This window comes from Notolabrus celidotus, unplaced genomic scaffold (assembly GCF_009762535.1).
Source record: "Notolabrus celidotus isolate fNotCel1 unplaced genomic scaffold, fNotCel1.pri scaffold_171_arrow_ctg1, whole genome shotgun sequence".
In the NCBI taxonomy this organism is placed as follows: domain Eukaryota; kingdom Metazoa; phylum Chordata; class Actinopteri; order Labriformes; family Labridae; genus Notolabrus; species Notolabrus celidotus.
This window is the reverse complement of record NW_023260036.1, coordinates 110054-128109: the sequence shown is the minus strand read 5'-3', so window position 1 is coordinate 128109 and position 18056 is coordinate 110054. Positions and strand designations below refer to the sequence as shown.

Genomic DNA, 18056 nt, shown 5'->3' with positions numbered 1-18056 from the left:
GTCAGGGAGTCTCCTTGCTGTCGTGTCCCAGGAACCTCTCTCCCTGCGGGGTCCACACACCAGCACTGCCCCCCCTGCTGGCACTGCCTGGACCTGAACGATCCTCCGCTCTCACAGGACGGGACGAAAACACTGGATGCCTCCACTGCCGCACGCCGCTCCTCCTCACAGGGGGAGGGGCCTGAGAGAGAGGGGGAGGTGAACAGTTAAACCAGTTTAGACCTATTAAGACCAGTTAAACCAGTTAAACCATATAAGACAGTTAAGACCAGTTAAGACCAATTAAGACCAATTAAGACCAGTTAAAGCAGTTAAACCAGTTAAACCAGTTAAGACCAGTTAAGACATCTTAGACCAGTTAGGACAGTTTAGACCAGTTAAACCAGTTTAGACCAGTTAAGACAGTTTAGACCAGTTAAACCAGTTAAACCAGTTAAGCTGGTCTAACTGAGAGCAGGATCTGTCTTTACATCTGAAGTGTCCGGTGAGGGCGAGGCGGACTCCCAGCATCCTCCTCTGCAGGACTCTGTAGATGTTCGTCTGAGAGAACGAGCGACCAGACCGGAGACCGGAGAACGCCGAGTCATAGACCTCAGAGAGGAGGAGCTCCACGCCTGAACAGGAAGTATCATCATCATCATCATCACCATCATCATCATCATCATCATCATCATCATCATCATCATCATCACCATCATCATCTTCATCATCATCATCATCATCATCATCATCACCATCATCATCATCACCATCATCATCTTCATCATCATCATCATCATCATCATCATCATCATCATCATCATCATCTTCATCATCATCATCATCATCATCATCATCATCATCACCATCATCATCATCATCATCATCATCATCATCTTCATCATCATCATCATCATCATCATCATCATCATCATCATCACCATCATCATCATCATCATCATCATCATCATCATCATCACCATCATCATCATCATCATCATCTTCATCACCATCATCATCATCATCATCATCATCATCTTCATCATAATCATCATCATCATCATCACCATCATCATCATCATCATCTTCATCACCATCATCATCATCACCATCATCATCATCATCATCATCATCATCATCATCATCATCACCATCATCATCTTCATCATCATCATCATCATCATCATCATCATCTTCATCATCATCACCATCATCATCATCATCATCATCATCATCTTCTTCATCATCATCATCATCATCTTCATCATCATCACCATCATCATCATCATCATCATCATCATCATCATCTTCATCATCATCATCATCATCTTCATCATCATCATCATCATCTTCATCATCATCATCATCATCTTCATCATCATCATCATCATCATCATCTTCATCACCACCATCATCATCATCATCATCATCTTCATCGTGTACCTGTGTTCTCCGTCTCTCTTCCTCGGCTGTTGGAGCAGAAACTGTACGAGGACATGGAGGGGAAGAACTTCCTGAAGCTGCTGAACGTCTCGAAGGCTTCTGGGAACCTGGAACACACACAGAGGGGGTCACCTGAGATCCCTCCACACTGACAGGTGTGTGTGACAGGTGAGTGTGTGACAGGTGTGTGTGACAGGTGAGTGTGTGACAGGTGTGTGTGTGACAGGCGTGTGTGACAGGTGAGTGTGACAGGTGAGTGTGTGACAGGTGTGTGTGACAGGTGTGTGAGACAGGTGTGTGTGGGGCAGGTGTGTGTGGGACAGGTGTGTGTGACAGGTGTGTGTGTGACAGGTGTGTGTGACAGGTGTGTGTGACAGGTGTGTGTGACAGGTGTGTGTGTGACAGGTGAGTGTGTGACAGGCGTGTGTGACAGGTGTGTGTGTGACAGGTGTGTGTGTGACAGGTGAGTGTGTGACAGGCGTGTGTGACAGGTGTGTGTGACAGGTGTGTGTGGGGCAGGTGTGTGTGTGACAGGTGTGTGTGACAGATGTGTGTGACAGGTGAGTGTGTGACAGGTGTGTGTGACAGGTGTGTGTGACAGATGTGTGTGACAGGTGAGTGTGTGACAGGTGTGTGTGACAGGTGTGTGTGACAGGTGTGTGTGACAGGTGTGTGTGTGACAGGTGTGTGTGGGACAGGTGTGTGACAGGTGTGTGTGACAGGTGAGTCACCTGTTGAAGGCGTGCAGCAGGTCCAGCGGCCTCCTGTCGGTGGTGTTGATGAACTGAACCTGGACGGGGAGGAAGCTGCCGTCGTCGGCGCACTGAGGAGGAGAGTGTGATCCGGATCCGTGGAGGAGACGCCGCGACCTCACCTCACAGCTTCCCGGACCTGAGGGTCAAAGGTCAACGAGTCAGAGCCTGAACTGAGTCTGAGGAGGACCAGAGGAGCCTGTCTGGTCCCCTCAGGTGTGTCCACCTGCTCCCCTGTAAACAGTGTCTAAAGGATCAGGACTTACAACGCTCAGGTCTCCCGCTCTGCCGGGTCCCGTACAGCTCCATGCCGTCCTGATCCACGCACCAACACTGCCCCCTGCTGGACTCACACTGCACGGTCTCAAAGAGGCCTGAAGGAGCACAACGCAGGGCGGACTGCAGCTGGCAGGGAGACGGACCTGCAGAGAGACAGACAGGGGAGAGGGTGAGACAGGTGTTACCTGAGTCAGTGTGTTCCACAGTGTGTGTGTTACAGTGTGTGTGGGACCTGATGATGAAACAGTGTGTGTGTTAAAGTGTGTGTGGGACCTGATGATGAAACAGTGTGTGTGTTAAAGTGTGTGTGGGACCTGATGATGAAACAGGGTGTGTGTTAAAGTGTGTGTGGGACCTGATGATGAAACAGTGTGTGTGTTAAAGTGTGTGTTTCTCACAGTGAGGAGCAGAACCGCTGGTTCGAGTCCCGACCATCTCCAGACCTTCAGGATCTACGCACCAACACTCCTGACCCCGCCCACTGCACTGCACAGGCCTACACACACACACACACCGCACACACACACACACACAGCACGATCAGCCTTTGAGGTTGTGTGTATTCAGGTGTGTGTTAACGCTGCAGGTACACACCTGAACCTGCCGTCCTCGGCACAGTGAGGAGCATCATCTTGTTGCTTGGCAACGGCCACACCCCTTAGCAACTCACATTGGCTGAGGGTCTCTGACTCCAGCTGGTACTCTGCCCGGAGACAACAGGAAGCAGTGACATCATCAGTGACATCATCAGAACATCATGACATCATCAGTGGAGTGACGGCTCCGTGTATCGGCGTTTGATTGACAGGCGCTCCTTCACAGACACCTCACTCCTTCACAGACACCTCACTCCTTCACTGTCACCTCACTCCTTCACTGACACCTCACTCCTTCACTGACACCTCACTCCTTCACTGTCACCTCACTCCTTCACTGTCACCTCACTCCTTCACTGTCACCTCACTCCTTCACAGACACCTCACTCCTTCACTGTCACCTCACTCCTTCACTGACACCTCACTCCTTCACTGACACCTCACTCCTTCACTGTCACCTCACTCCTTCACAGACACCTCACTCCTTCAGACACACCTCACTCCTTCAGACACACCTCACTCCTTCACAGACACCTCACTCCTTCACTGACACCTCACTCCTTCACAGACACCTCACTCCTTCAGACACACCTCACTCCTTCACTGACACCTCACTCCTTCACTGACACCTCACTCCTTCACAGTCACCTCACTCCTTCACTGACACCTCACTCCTTCACTGACAGCTCACTCCTTCACAGACACCTCACTCCTTCACTGACACCTCACTCCTTCACTGACACCTCACTCCTTCAGACACACCTCACTCCTTCACTGACAGCTCACTCCTTCACTGTCACCTCACTCCTTCACAGACACCTCACTCCTTCACAGTCACCTCACTCCTTCAGACACACCTCACTCCTTCAGACACACCTCACTCCTTCACAAACACCTCACTCCTTCAGACACACCTCACTCCTTCACATACACCTCACTCCTTCACAAACACCTCACTCCTTCAGACACACCTCACTCCTTCACAAACACCTCACTCCTTCACAGTCACCTCACTCCTTCACTGACACCTCACTCCTTCACTGACAGCTCACTCCTTCACAGACACCTCACTCCTTCACTGACACCTCACTCCTTCACTGACACCTCACTCCTTCAGACACACCTCACTCCTTCACTGACAGCTCACTCCTTCACTGTCACCTCACTCCTTCACAGACACCTCACTCCTTCACAGTCACCTCACTCCTTCAGACACACCTCACTCCTTCAGACACACCTCACTCCTTCACAAACACCTCACTCCTTCAGACACACCTCACTCCTTCACATACACCTCACTCCTTCACAAACACCTCACTCCTTCAGACACACCTCACTCCTTCACAAACACCTCACTCCTTCACAGTCACCTCACTCCTTCACAAACACCTCACTCCTTCACAAACACCTCACTCCTTCACAGTCACCTCACTCCTTCACAGTCACCTCACTCCTTCAGACACACCTCACTCCTTCACAGACACCTCACTCCTTCACAGTCACCTCACTCCTTCAGACACACCTCACTCCTTCACAAACACCTCACTCCTTCACAGACACCTCACTCCTTCACAGTCACCTCACTCCTTCACTGACACCTCACTCCTTCACTGACACCTCACTCCTTCACTGACACCTCACTCCTTCACAAACACCTCACTCCTTCAGACACACCTCACTCCTTCACAAACACCTCACTCCTTCACAGTCACCTCACTCCTTCACTGACACCTCACTCCTTCACAGACACCTCACTCCTTCACAGACACCTCACTCCTTCACTGACACCTCACTCCTTCACTGACACCTCACTCCTCAGTGGCGGGTGTAGACGGGCTCAGGTGGTCTTACCTGAAGCTTTGCCCTGCAGCAGGTTCGGGCAGCAGACCAGGATACAGGTGATGCAGAGCAGCCAGGCCATGGTCTCCGTGGTGATGGACTCAGGATTTGTGCCTGTTTATATACCTGCAGACCTGCTGAGTCACCGTGAGGAGGACACACCTTCACCTCTCCTCCCTCCTCTTCCTCCTCTTCTGCCTCCTCATCTGTGCGTCTCACTGGAACCAGGAGTCCTTCACCTCAACTCAGGAGGCATGCAGGCGAGCTGTGGAGCCCTCTGATTGGACGAGAGGATCCCTGAAACGCAGGTGAGAGGGGGGCGGTGTTCAGTCTGACGTCTGTTCTTTTCACATCAGCACTCTGAGACGTCTCGGCCGAGCACCAGGTGAAGAGAGAGTACATCACACACGACTTTCAGAGAAGCTGATTTGATCCAAACAGAACAAAGAGGATGAAGGTCTGAAGCTCTAACGGGGGTTAAAGATACCACACATATTTATTAAAAACCATCTGATGAAAAGAGATCTCTAAAACACTTCCTGTCACAGCAGACCATTGGTCCTTGATCCAGTGACATCAGTCTGTTTATTTAAACTCTGATGACGCCGTGATGAACCGCTCAGCATCCCCTCCTGAACAGACTGCTGTAAACTGTCAGCAGTCTAAGCTCCTCTGTCGGATCAGACTGTCTTCACCTCTAATAAAAGTGTCTCCAGGTCTCTGGTTCTCCTTCCTTGGACCTCTTCTGATCCTGATATAGAACTCTAAGCTTATAGCACTGGAAACGTATAGCAGCTGGTGCCTTTAGCAGTCTGAGTCTATAACAGTCTGAGTCTATAACAGTCTGAGCCTATAGCAGTCTGAGTCTATAACAGTCTGAGTCTATAGCAGTCTGAGTCTATAGCAGTCTGAGTCTATAACAGTCTGAGTCTATAGCAGTCTGAGTCTATAACAGTCTGAGTCTATAGCAGTCTGAGTCTATAGCAGTCTGAGTCTATAGCAGTCTGAGTCTATAGCAGTCTGAGTCTATAACAGTCTGAGCCTATAGCAGTCTGAGTCTATAACAGTCTGAGTCTATAGCAGTCTGAGTCTATAGCAGTCTGAGTCTATAGCAGTCTGAGTCTATAACAGTCTGAGTCTATAACAGTCTGAGCCTTTAGCGGTCTGAGCCTATAACAGTCTGAGTCTATAACAGTCTGAGTCTATAACAGTCTGAGTCTATAACAGTCTGAGTCTATAACAGTCTGAGTCTATAACAGTCTGAGTCTATAACAGTCTGAGTCTATAACAGTCTGAGCCTTTAGCAGTCTGAGTCTATAACAGTCTGAGTCTATAGCAGTCTGAGTCTATAGCAGTCTGAGTCTATAACAGTCTGAGTCTATAACAGTCTGAGTCTATAGCAGTCTGAGTCTATAACAGTCTGAGTCTATAGCAGTCTGAGTCTATAACAGTCTGAGTCTATAGCAGTCTGAGTCTATAACAGTCTGAGTCTATAACAGTCTGAGTCTATAGCAGTCTGAGTCTATAACAGTCTGAGTCTATAACAGTCTGAGTCTATAGCAGTCTGAGTCTATAACAGTCTGAGTCTATAGCAGTCTGAGTCTATAACAGTCTGAGTCTATAGCAGTCTGAGTCTATAACAGTCTGAGTCTATAGCAGTCTGAGCCTATAACAGTCTGAGTCTATAGCAGTCTGAGTCTATAGCAGTCTGAGTCTATAACAGTCTGAGCCTATAGCAGTCTGAGTCTATAACAGTCTGAGCCTATAACAGTCTGAGTCTGGTCTGAGGATCCCAGAGACAGAAGCAGCGAACACACGGAGACGAGCGTTTCTTAAAAAGGATTTATTACAGAGTTTAGAGAGGCAGTGACACAGAGCGACTCTGAGAGTCAGAGAGTATAAAAGAGATCATGGTTATAAACATTAAAGCACTTTGTGGAGATTCCTTGATTCAGATCAAACATCCTGATGAACAGGAACTCTCAAGAGCTGCTTTGGTCCTCTAATAGTGGATCACAGAGTCTGAAACGTCTTCATAAAAAGATCAAACACAGATTGAAGAGCAGACTGAGGTCAGTCTGTAAACTCAGAGTATAAAACACGGGGCGGCTTTGAGGCTCCTCACAGACACGCCCCTTTAATCAGAGCAGGAGGTCAAAGGTCAGGAGCTGCTGTGATACCAGCGTCTCGGCTTCACTCAGATTTTATTTTGAAAAGACTTCCTGCTGTTTCTCACCTACTTCCTGTTTCTACAAAACCATGAACACGCTAAGGAGACGCCGCCAGTGTGAGCCGACTCACAGCGAGGAGAGCGCCCCCTGCTGTTTAAAAAGGGCATCACTTCATTTAAAGAATCACACACACACATTCACACACTCACACACACACACATGCACACACACACACACACACACACACACACACACACACACACACACACACACACGTGTTTATGTAGAAACAGGAAGCAGTGGATAAAACGTCAGAGACTCGGTTTAAAGAGACGCCATCGATCACAGAAGCTCCGCCTCCTGTTGGCATATTAAAGGAACAGTGCGTGAAATATTCTCTGACCCCCCCGCACGCCGCACATGAACGGGAGAACTAGACTTCTTCCGTCCCGTTCGCCACCGCGTTCAGTTTTTCCTTCTCAGCTGGACCGTCTTGAGCCGAGACGCCGTTACTGGGCGGCGCTCCATCCTTGCTCTTAATCGGGAAGCCATTAGACTTATAAAACAAGGCCAGGTCCAACAGGAACGCCAACGTCGCCAGGAAGCCAAACGCCTGGAGGGGGAGGAGGAGGAGGAGAGGAACAAGGAGTTAGAGGAATAAGGAAGGTTGGAAGGAGGCAAGGAGTGAGGAGGCAGGAAAGGAGAGTAGTGTGTGTTGATGTTCTCTCACCACAGCGCAGCTTTCCACAGACGTCTTCCCGTTATCTGACGCGAAGACGCTGGAGGCGATCAAGAACAACAGAGCGATGCCTGCAGTGTACAGGAAGTCCTGCAGAGGAAGAGGAGGAGGAGGAGGAGGAGGAGAGGAAGAGGAGGAGGAGGATGAGGAGGAGGAGAGGAAGAGGAGGAGGAGGAGGAGGAGGAGGAGGAGGAGGAGGAGAGGAAGAGGAGGAGGAGGATGAGGAGGAGGAGAGGAAGAGGAGGAGGAGGAGGAGGAGGAGGAGGAGGAGGAGGAAGAGGAGGAGGAGGATGAGGAGGAGGAGAGGAAGAGGAGGATATAATAGTTTATATATAATAGTACTACAGGAGTGATCGGGGGAACAGAGAAGGGAATTGAACCGGGTGCGCGGCTCTTACCAGGAGCGGCCAGGAGGCCACGCCCACTCTGGAGTACAGCGGGGAGGAGAGGAGGATGAGGAGCATCAGGGTGAAGAGGAAGGCTGTGCAGCTCACAAACTCAAAGAAGTACAGAGCCGTGCAGCTTACACAGCTGTTCACCACCTCCTCCAGGATGAAGGCCAGGAACGACAGCAGCTGGAGGAGAGAGAGGGAGAGGGAGGGAGGGAGGGAGAGGGACGGAGGGAGGGAGGGAGGAGTGTTCATTAACCAGGACAAACTCTACACCAAGAGTTTACAAATCTGACTGATCAACAGGTATTCACCACAGTCTACTAATACGCACACACACACAAACAGTGGATCAGCTGCAGGTGATCATGTTTGTGTTTAGGGGAAGTATTAAACAATTCTCTCTCTCTCTCTCTCTCTCTCTCTCTCTCTCTCTCTCTCTCTCTCTCTCTCTCTCTCTCTCTCTCTCTCTCTCTCTCTCTCTCTCTCTCTCTCTCTCTCTCTCTCTGGGTGCGTATCTGCTCTTGTTTGAATCAACAGGAAGAGGAAGGACGTCGCCCCGTTCTCCCCCGCTCTGGAACAATGCTGGTCTGATCCGGAGGGAGGAGTCACAGAGGAGGGATGTTTGAGGGAGGAGACAGGGCTGTGAGCTCCTGCTCTCAGTTTTATGGTTCAATAACCGAGCCTGTAATCTAACTGAGGCCATAAAGTCTGGTGATATATTATAGACACAGCTGCTCTGCCAAAGTCCAAATCCTTTACCTCACACCAAGAACTGGTTCAAACCAGGCAGAGAGATGAGCTAAAGATGTGACCTGATGGAGTTGTAAAGATGTGACCTGACGGAGTTGTAAAGATGTGACCTGATGGAGTTGTAAAGATGTGACCTGACGGAGTTGTAAAGATGTGACCTGATGGAGTTGTAAAGATGTGACCTGGTGGAGTTGTAAAGATGTGACCTGACAGAGTTGTAAAGATGTGACCTGACAGAGTTGTAAAGATGTGACCTGGTGGAGTTGTAAAGATGTGACCTGACGGAGTTGTAAAGATGTGATCTGACGGAGTTGTAAAGATGTGACCTGACGGAGGTGTAAAGATGTTACCTGATGGAGTTGTAAAGATGTGACCTGATGGGGTTGTAAAGATGTGACCTGGTGGAGTTGAAAATATGTGACCTGACAGAGTTGTAAAGATGTGACCTGACGGAGTTGTAAAGATGTGAACTGGTGGAGTTGTAAAGATGTGACCTGACGGAGTTGTAAAGATGTGACCTGACGGAGCTGTAAAGATGTGACCTGGTGGAGTTGTAAAGATATGACCTGATGGAGTTGTTAAGATGTGACCTGACAGAGTTGTAAAGATGTGACCTGATGGAGTTGTAAAGATGTGACCTGATGGAGTTGTAAAGATGTGACCTGACAGAGTTGTAAAGATGTGACCTGGTCGAGTTGTAAAGTTGTGACCTGATGGAGTTGTAAAGATGTGACCTGGTGGAGTTGTAAAGATGTTACCTGACGGAGTTGTAAAGATGTGACCTGGTGTAGTTGTGAAGATGTGACCTGATGGAGTTGTAAAGATGTGACCTGGTGGAGTTGTAAAGATGTGACCTGATGGAGTTGTAAAGATGTGACCTGGTGGAGTTGTAAAGATGTGACCTGATGGAGTTGTAAAGATGTGACCTGGTGGAGTTGTAAAGTTGTGACCTGGTGGAGTTGTAAAGATGAGACCTGATGGAGTTGTAGAGATGTGACCTGGTGGAGTTGTAAAGCTGTGACCTGACGGAGTTGTAAAGATGTGACCTGACGGAGTTGTAAAGATGTGACCTGGTGGAGTTGTAAAGTTGTGACCTGGTGGAGTTGGAAAGATGTGACCTGACGGAGTTGTAAAGATGTGACCTGATGGAGTTGTAAAGATGTGACCTGACGGAGTTGTAAAGATGTGACCTGATGGAGTTGTAAAGATGTGACCTGGTGGAGTTGTAGAGATATGACCCGGTGGAGTTGTAAAGATGTGACCTGGTGGAGTTGTAAAGATGTGACCTGGTGGAGTTGTAAAGATGTGACCTGGTGTAGTTGTAAAGATGTGACCTGGTGGAGTTGTAAAGATGTGACCTGATGGAGTTGTAAAGATGTAACCTGGTGGAGTTGTAAAGATGTGACCTGACAGAGTTGTAAAGATGTGACCTGACGGAGTTGTAAAGATGTGACCTGGTGGAGTTGTAAAGATGTGACCTGACGGAGTTGTAAAGATGTGACCTGATGGAGTTGTAAAGATGTGACCTGGTGGAGTTGTAGAGATATGACCCGGTGGAGTTGTAAAGATGTGACCTGATGGAGTTGTAAAGTTGTGACCTGGCGGAGTTGTAAAGATGTGACCTGACGGAGTTGTAAAGATGTGACCTGATGGAGTTGTAAAGATGTGACCTGGTGGAGTTGTAGAGATATGACCCGGTGGAGTTGTAAAGATGTGACCTGATGGAGTTGTAAAGATGTGACCTGGTGGAGTTGTAGAGATGTGACATGGTGGAGTTGTAGAGATGTGACCTGACGGAGTTGTAAAGATGTGACCTGGTGTAGTTGTAAAGATGTGACCTGATGGAGTTGTAAAGATGTGACCCGGTGGAGTTGTAAAGATGTGACCTGATGGAGTTGTAAAGATGTGACCTGGTGGAGTTGTAAAGATGTGACCTGATGGAGTTGTAAAGATGTGACCTGGTGGAGTTGTAAAGTTGTGACCTGGTGGAGTTGTAAAGATGTGACCTGATGGAGTTGTAGAGATGTGACCTGGTGGAGTTGTAAAGCTGTGACCTGACGGAGTTGTAAAGATGTGACCTGACGGAGTTGTAAAGATGTGACCTGGTGGACGAAAGTTTTGACCTGGTGGAGTTGGAAAGATGTGACCTGATGGAGTTGTAAAGATGTGACCTGGTGGAGTTGTAAAGTTGTGACCTGGCGGAGTTGTAAAGATGTGACCTGACGGAGTTGTAAAGATGTGACCTGATGGAGTTGTAAAGATGTGACCTGGTGGAGTTGTAGAGATATGACCCGGTGGAGTTGTAAAGATGTGACCTGATGGAGTTGTAAAGATGTGACCTGGTGGAGTTGTAGAGATGTGACATGGTGGAGTTGTAAAGATGTGACCTGATGGAGTTGTAAAGATGTGACCTGGTGGAGTTGTAAAAATGTGACCTGGTGGAGTTGTAAAGATGTGACCTGGTGGAGTTGTAAAGATGTGACCTGGTGGAGTTGTAAAGATGTGACCTGATGGAGTTGTAGAGATGTGACCTGGTGGAGTTGTAAAGATGTGACCTGGTGGAGTTGTAAAAATGTGACCTGATGGAGTTGTAAAGATGTGACCTGATGGAGTTGTAAAGATGTGACCTGGTGGAGTTGTAAAGATGTGACCTGGTGGAGTTGTAAAGATGTGACCTGTGACCTGGTGTAGCTCTGAGGTTGTGATGAGCAGGGTGGATGTTTCGGGTGGTGTTTTCCTCTCTGCTGTGTATTCTGGTCTCGTGGTTAAGCGGACTCCAGACGGCGCTCGATGACATCACTGAGGTCGCTGCAGGAATATTCTGTTTCTGATGTTTGCTCGTAAAGAGTCTGTTTCCTTCAGAGCGAGACGAACCCTGAACCACAGAGCTAAACTCAGCCCTGACGTGGACTCAGAGACTCTCCTTATGAACACATGCAGCTGCTGCTGTTCAGACCCTGACACAGAGTCCGCCCCTCTTTGGTTCCTGTACTGTTTATAGAGGATCTGCTCTGAAGCTTAGCAGGTCAAACAAAGCACACGCAGTATTTCACACAATCATCACACAGGAGTGAAATTCCTCTGAGAGACTTCAGCTGTTCATTAACACCTGACCGTCCAAACGACTCCCACTCAGAGAGGAATCCTCTGACCCGCTGAAGACAACCAACTCTCTGAGTGCGACCTCTTCCTCCTGAAGCAGGTGTGATCCTCCTGCAACAGGTGTGTTCCTCCTGCAACAGGTGTGTTCCTCCTGCAGCGTGTGTGTTCCTCCCGCAGCGTGTGTGTTCCTCCCGCAGCGTGTGTGTTCCTCCCGCAGCGGGTGTGTTCCTCCAGCAGCAGGTGTGTTCCTCCTGCAGCAGGTGTGTTCCTCCTTCAGCAGCTGTGTTCCTCCTGCAGCAGCTGTGTTCCTCCTGCAGCAGGTGTGTTCCTCCTGCAGCAGGTGTGTTCCTCCTTCAGCAGCTGTGTTCCTCCTGCAGCAGCTGTGTTCCTCCTGCAGCAGGTGTGTTCCTCCTGCAGCGGGTGGAGCAGGCTGTAACGTCTTGATGGATCAAAGTGAGTCCATTAACAGGTCTTGTTTTGGTCCCTGACAGGCTCAGGTTGTTATTCTCAGAGAACACAGAGGATCCTTCAGAGAGAGCTTTATGAGGAAGAGGAAGATGAACCACACACCGCTGTTACATCACTCCACACACACGCACACACACACACACACACACACACAGGACCTTCACTGGTCCTGGTTTTGGAGGTGTCAGAGTTTCTCCCGCAGGAGGGGGTCCGAACACTTCTTTCCTGTGAGTCAGTAACTGAACATCAGGACCACACATGAAGTTTCATAACAGGACCACAGAGGACTCACGTCCCCCCACTCAAACATCCTCTTTCAGCCTCCGCTCCGTCCATCTGGTCTCCTCTTGTTGCAACAGCAGCTCTGAGATCTGCTAACGACAGCTCTGCTGCACTTTCACTTCCACATCTGCAGCTCCCACACACACACACACACACATACATGCACACACACAGAACGCACACCCACATACACACCACACACACACAGCTGACGGTGAACTCTCACCTTCATATGGACTCTGAATTATAGTCCCCACCTTTACACCCTCCTGAGGACAGAGACACCCTCTCTCTGGTACCATCAGGTGTTCTGATGTTCAGTCCCTCTGCAGGCGGGTCAATCAGTGATCAACAACAACAACACGTGCTCTAGAACAACAGAGACTCCTCACGTCCCACACTTCCTGTTTATACACTGCATTGTTTACAGTGAGTTCAGATCTGTCTGATCAATAAACTCTGTTCATCCCCAGAGGAGCGCCTCTTTATCTGTTCCTGCTGAGTCTCAGTTTCACTGTAAACAGGCTTCACTCTGTCTTCCTTCAGCGACATGAACCTGAAACAGAAACTGAACTCAAATAATTTCTGCCCTCAGATCACTGACCTCAGATCACTGACCTCAGATCACTGACCTCAGATCACTGACCTCAGATCACTGCCCTCAGATCACTGACCTCAGATCACTGACCTCAGATCTCTGCCCTCAGATCACTGACCTCAGATCACTGACCTCAGATCTCTGCCCTCAGATCTCTGACCTCAGATCACTGACCTCAGATCACTGCCCTCAGATCACTGACCTCAGATCTCTGCCCTCAGATCACTGCCCTCAGATCACTGACCTCAGATCACTGACCTCAGATCACTGACCTCAGATCACTGCCCTCAGATCACTGACCTCAGATCACTGCCCTCAGATCACTGACCTCAGATCTCTGCCCTCAGATCTCTGCCCTCAGATCACTGCCCTCAGATCTCTGCCCTCAGATCACTGACCTCAGATCACCTCTGACCTCAGATCACTGACCTCAGATCACCTCTGACCTCAGATCACTGACCTCAGATCACCTCTGACCTCAGATCACTGACCTTGGATCACTGACCTCAGATCACTGACCTTGGATCACTGACCTCAGATCACTGACCTCAGATCATCTGAGGTGTGTGTGAAGGTCTGTGTGTTTATCACTCAGCTCCTGTTAGAGAGACATTCTGCTGTGTTTGAAGACTGACCCCTTAGTTTTCTGAGCTTGGACACACCTTCACTTCTACCTCTGACAGAGACAGGTGTGAAGGTGTGAAAATTCGGAGCGTCCTTGAACTCACCACTTGGCAGACTTTGATCACAAAGCGAGGTTTATCCAGGTATTCTGACGGAACCAGGCACCACGAGGATTTAGGGTTCGACTCCGTGGTGGAGGAGTAGACTGTAGAGGTCATGATGATGCTGAAGAGAGAGAGAGAGAGAGAGAGAGAGAGAGAGAGAGGGAGAGATGAAAAAAACAGGCTGTGAGAGCTGCAGTTTTATGAGAAGTAAACACACACACACACACACACACACACACACACACACACACACAGTCTAGTTTTGAGGTGTGGGTGTGTGTTTGCCCGGTGCGTGTGTGTGTATGTGTGTATGTATGTATGTATGTGTGTGTGTGTGTGTGTGTGTGTATGTGTGTGTGTGTGTGTGTATGTATGTGTTTGTGTGTGTGTTAGTGTGTGTGTATGTGTGTTTGTGTATGTGAGTGTGTTAGTGTGTGTGTATGTGTGTGTGTGTGTGAGTTTGTTAGTGTATGTGTGTGTGTGCATGTGTGTGTGTGTGTGTGTGTGTGTGTGTGTGTGTGTGTGAGTTTGTTAGTGTGTGTGTGTATGTGTGTGTGTGCATGTGTGTGTGTGTGTGTGTGTGTTTCCTGTCAGACCTGGCTGAGAGTGAAAGTGAAAGTAAAGGTGGCGCAGGTAGGACAGGTGTCCTCGCGCAGGTGAGGGTCACTTCAGTTTCTCCCAAACAGTCAGGAGTTGAACTCTAACCGGAAGTGCTCTTATTGTTTGATTTCTCTTCAAACTGAACTTTATTTAAAAGTTTGTATTTTCTCAGATTCACGTGTTCACACTGAACACAGAGAGGTGCGCAGCAGGACCTGCAGCTCCCCTGTCAGCACAGGTGTGTTCACCTGGATTCGGCATGTGTTTAATCCCCCATGTCACACCTGTCCCCCTTTAATCAGACTCTGAAACTCCTCTTAGACCTCTACATGGAGCAGACCTGGAGGGGGGGATCAGGATACCTCACCCTTCCTCCCCGGTGTCTGTGCCGGTCTCTAAAGGACCGGGTCTGTGTGAGACACACGCCGAATTAAAGAGCAGGTGTTCTAATACACATGACGTCACTCCCCCAGGTGATTCGCCCCTGTTTTAAGGACAGGTGTGATCAAAGAGTGACTCTGTCAGATTCAACATGAAGTCTGGTGAGGCTTGTTTCCTCCTCTTCAGCAGCTCGTCATCAACTCTAAAATAAAACTCCCGCCAAACAAAGAGGTAAGTTCCCGCTAAAACGTCATCAACAGGTGAGTGTTTGAGGAGTGAACTCACCTTCAGGTTTCTTCAGGGTCACTAAAAACAAAGTTCCAGCTGCGAAGTTCAACTCCGACTCTGCGCTTTGTTTCTGCTCACTTCTGACTTCCGCATTTACGTCACTGCGTCAAGGTGGACGACAGACAGGCGGCTTCCGGTTCGACTTTTCAAAATAAAGGTATTTTTGGTAACCTATGATTGGAAGAGAAATACATCTCAATATATTCTGGAAGAGTAAATATACAAATGTCTAACTTAAATAAATAAAACTTTAAAAACTAAAAGGTGAAACAGTTTGTTAAAGCAGTTCATGTATTTTATAAACATGCAGGTTTGATTTGTCTTTTTTTTTTTTTAAATAAAGTTTCTGCAGGATGATAACTTGCTTGCTCAAGATGTGATCTTGTGCCAAAGAATAAAAAGATCTATACTTTCTGGCACAAGATGACTTTTCCCCCTCAAGATAAAAACTATGCACACAAGAAAAAAGTTTGTTTTAACATCCTCATACAGAGCTCTCTCGCTATTTAAACCTTGGTTCAAACAAGATACTGACATGTTCAAACAAGATACTGACATGTTCAAACAAGATATTGACATGTTCAAACAAGATACTGACATGTTCAAACAAGATACTGACATGTTCAAACAAGATATTGACATGTTCAAACAAGATACTGAAATATTCAAACAAGATACTGACATGTTCAAACAAGATACTGAAATATTCAAACAAGATACCAACTTGTTCAAACAAGATACTGAAATATTCAAACAAGATACTGACATGTTCAAACAAGATACTGAAATATTCAAACAAGATACTGACATGTTCAAACAAGATACTGACATGTTCAAACAAGATACTAACATGTTCAAACAAGATACTGAAATCTTCAAACAAGATATTGACATGTTCAAACAAGATACTGACATGTTCAAACAAGATACTGACATGTTCAAACAAGATACTGAAATATTCAAACAAGATACTGACATGTCCAAACAAGATACTGAAATCTTCAAACAAGATATTGACATGTTCAAACAAGATACTGACATGTTCAAACAAGATACTGACATGTTCAAACAAGATACTGAAATATTCAAACAAGATACTGACTTGTTCAAACAAGATACTGACATGTTCAAACAAGATACCAACTTGTTCAAACAAGATACTGACTTGTTCAAACAAGATACTGACATGTTCAAACAAGATACTGACTTGTTCAAACATCATACTGACATGTTCAAACAAGATACTGAAATATTCAAACAAGATACTGACATGTTCAAACAAGATACTGACTTGTTCAAACAAGATACTGACATGTCCAAACAAGATACTGAAATCTTCAAACAAGATACTGACATGTTCAAACAAGATACTGAAATCTTCAAACAAGATACTGACTTGTTCAAACAAGATACTGACATGTTCAAACAAGATACTGACATGTTCAAACAAGATACTGACATGTTCAAACAAGATACTGACATGTTCAAACAAGATACTGAAATATTCAAACAAGATACTGACTTGTTCAAACAAGATACTGACATGTTCAAACAAGATACTGACATGTTCAAACAAGATACTGACATGTTCAAACAAGATACTGACATGTTCAAACAAGATACTGAAATATTCAAACAAGATACTGACTTGTTCAAACAAGATACTGACTTGTTCAAACAAGATACTGACATGTTCAAACGAGATACTGACATGTTCAAACAAGATACTGACATGTCCAAACAAGATACTGACATGTTCAAACAAGATACTGACATGTTCAAACAAGATACTGACATGTTCAAACAAGATACTGACATGTTCAAACAAGATACTGACACAGTATGAGAAACACACACACACAGCTCTGTGGTGCGTTCACAGGCTGCTGGAAATAAGAACAGTTTTAGACCTGAGTTCAATCCTAGAGCTGAAAATTTCAGCTCTAGGATTGAACTCTAAGATCTAAGATCTAAGAGCTCAGGAGGACGGGTCAGGGTGATGGAGGCCATGCTGAGCTCAGGAGGACGGGTCAGGGTGATGGAGGCCGTGCTGAGCTCAGGAGGACGGGTCAGGGTGATGGAGGCCATGCTGAGCTCAGGAGGACGGGTCCGGGTGATGCTCAGGAGGACGGGTCAGAGTGATGCTCAGGAGGACGGGTCCGGGTGATGCTCAGGAGGACGGGTCAGAGTGATGCTCAGGAGGACGGGTCAGAGTGATGCTCAGGAGGACGGGTCAGAGTGATGCTCAGGAGGACGGGTCAGAGTGATGCCCAGGAGGACGGGTCAGAGTGATGCTCAGGAGGACGGGTCAGAGTGATGCTCAGGAGGACGGGTCAGAGTGATGCTCAGGAGGACGGGTCAGAGTGATGCTCAGGTTCATTCAGTGAGGTCCTCACATTCACAGAGTCTCAGGAGAAAGAAAGAAAAGCACATTAATCACACACCATCCTGCTCTCTCAGGAGCTCCTCTCTGTCGTCTCAGAGGAGATGACCTGCTTCTGATTCACCTGCAGCTCTGCGTCATCACATGATCATACCTGGAGGAACACATCTCCAGCAAACCAGCGCTGCTATCAGGAGGAGAAGAAGTCCTGAGGTCAGTATCACAGGGAGACGCCGTAAATCTAACAGACGTGCTCCTCAGTTTCCTTGTCAGCTGGTTTCTGGAT

General features: G+C 47.6%; 2 protein-coding genes across 2 annotated transcripts in view; both read right to left on the bottom strand.

Moving 5' to 3' along the window:
• Positions 1-4970, bottom strand: part of tg (thyroglobulin) — a gene marked incomplete at its 3' end in the record, with an annotated part of 17218 nt that extends 12248 nt beyond the window's left edge. Inside the window, 8 exon segments of the mRNA XM_034678528.1 lie at positions 1-181; positions 471-614; positions 1423-1529; positions 2154-2313; positions 2441-2596; positions 2852-2949; positions 3048-3156; positions 4901-4970. The exon segment at positions 1-181 is cut by the window's left edge and continues 5 nt beyond it. Of these exon segments, the coding sequence (XP_034534419.1) occupies positions 1-181; positions 471-614; positions 1423-1529; positions 2154-2313; positions 2441-2596; positions 2852-2949; positions 3048-3156; positions 4901-4970 (1025 nt within the window).
• A 1745-nt stretch (positions 4971-6715) lies between these two features.
• cmtm6 (CKLF-like MARVEL transmembrane domain containing 6) lies at positions 6716-15517 on the bottom strand. Its single transcript, XM_034678545.1, has 5 exons — positions 15385-15517; positions 14119-14239; positions 8197-8373; positions 7790-7888; positions 6716-7672 (listed from the first exon to the last, which is right to left on the bottom strand). Exons 2-5 carry the CDS (start codon positions 14230-14232, stop codon positions 7493-7495), a joined length of 570 nt encoding a protein of 189 aa, XP_034534436.1. The 5' UTR covers positions 14233-14239; positions 15385-15517; the 3' UTR covers positions 6716-7492.
• Positions 15518-18056: the final 2539 nt, after the last annotated feature.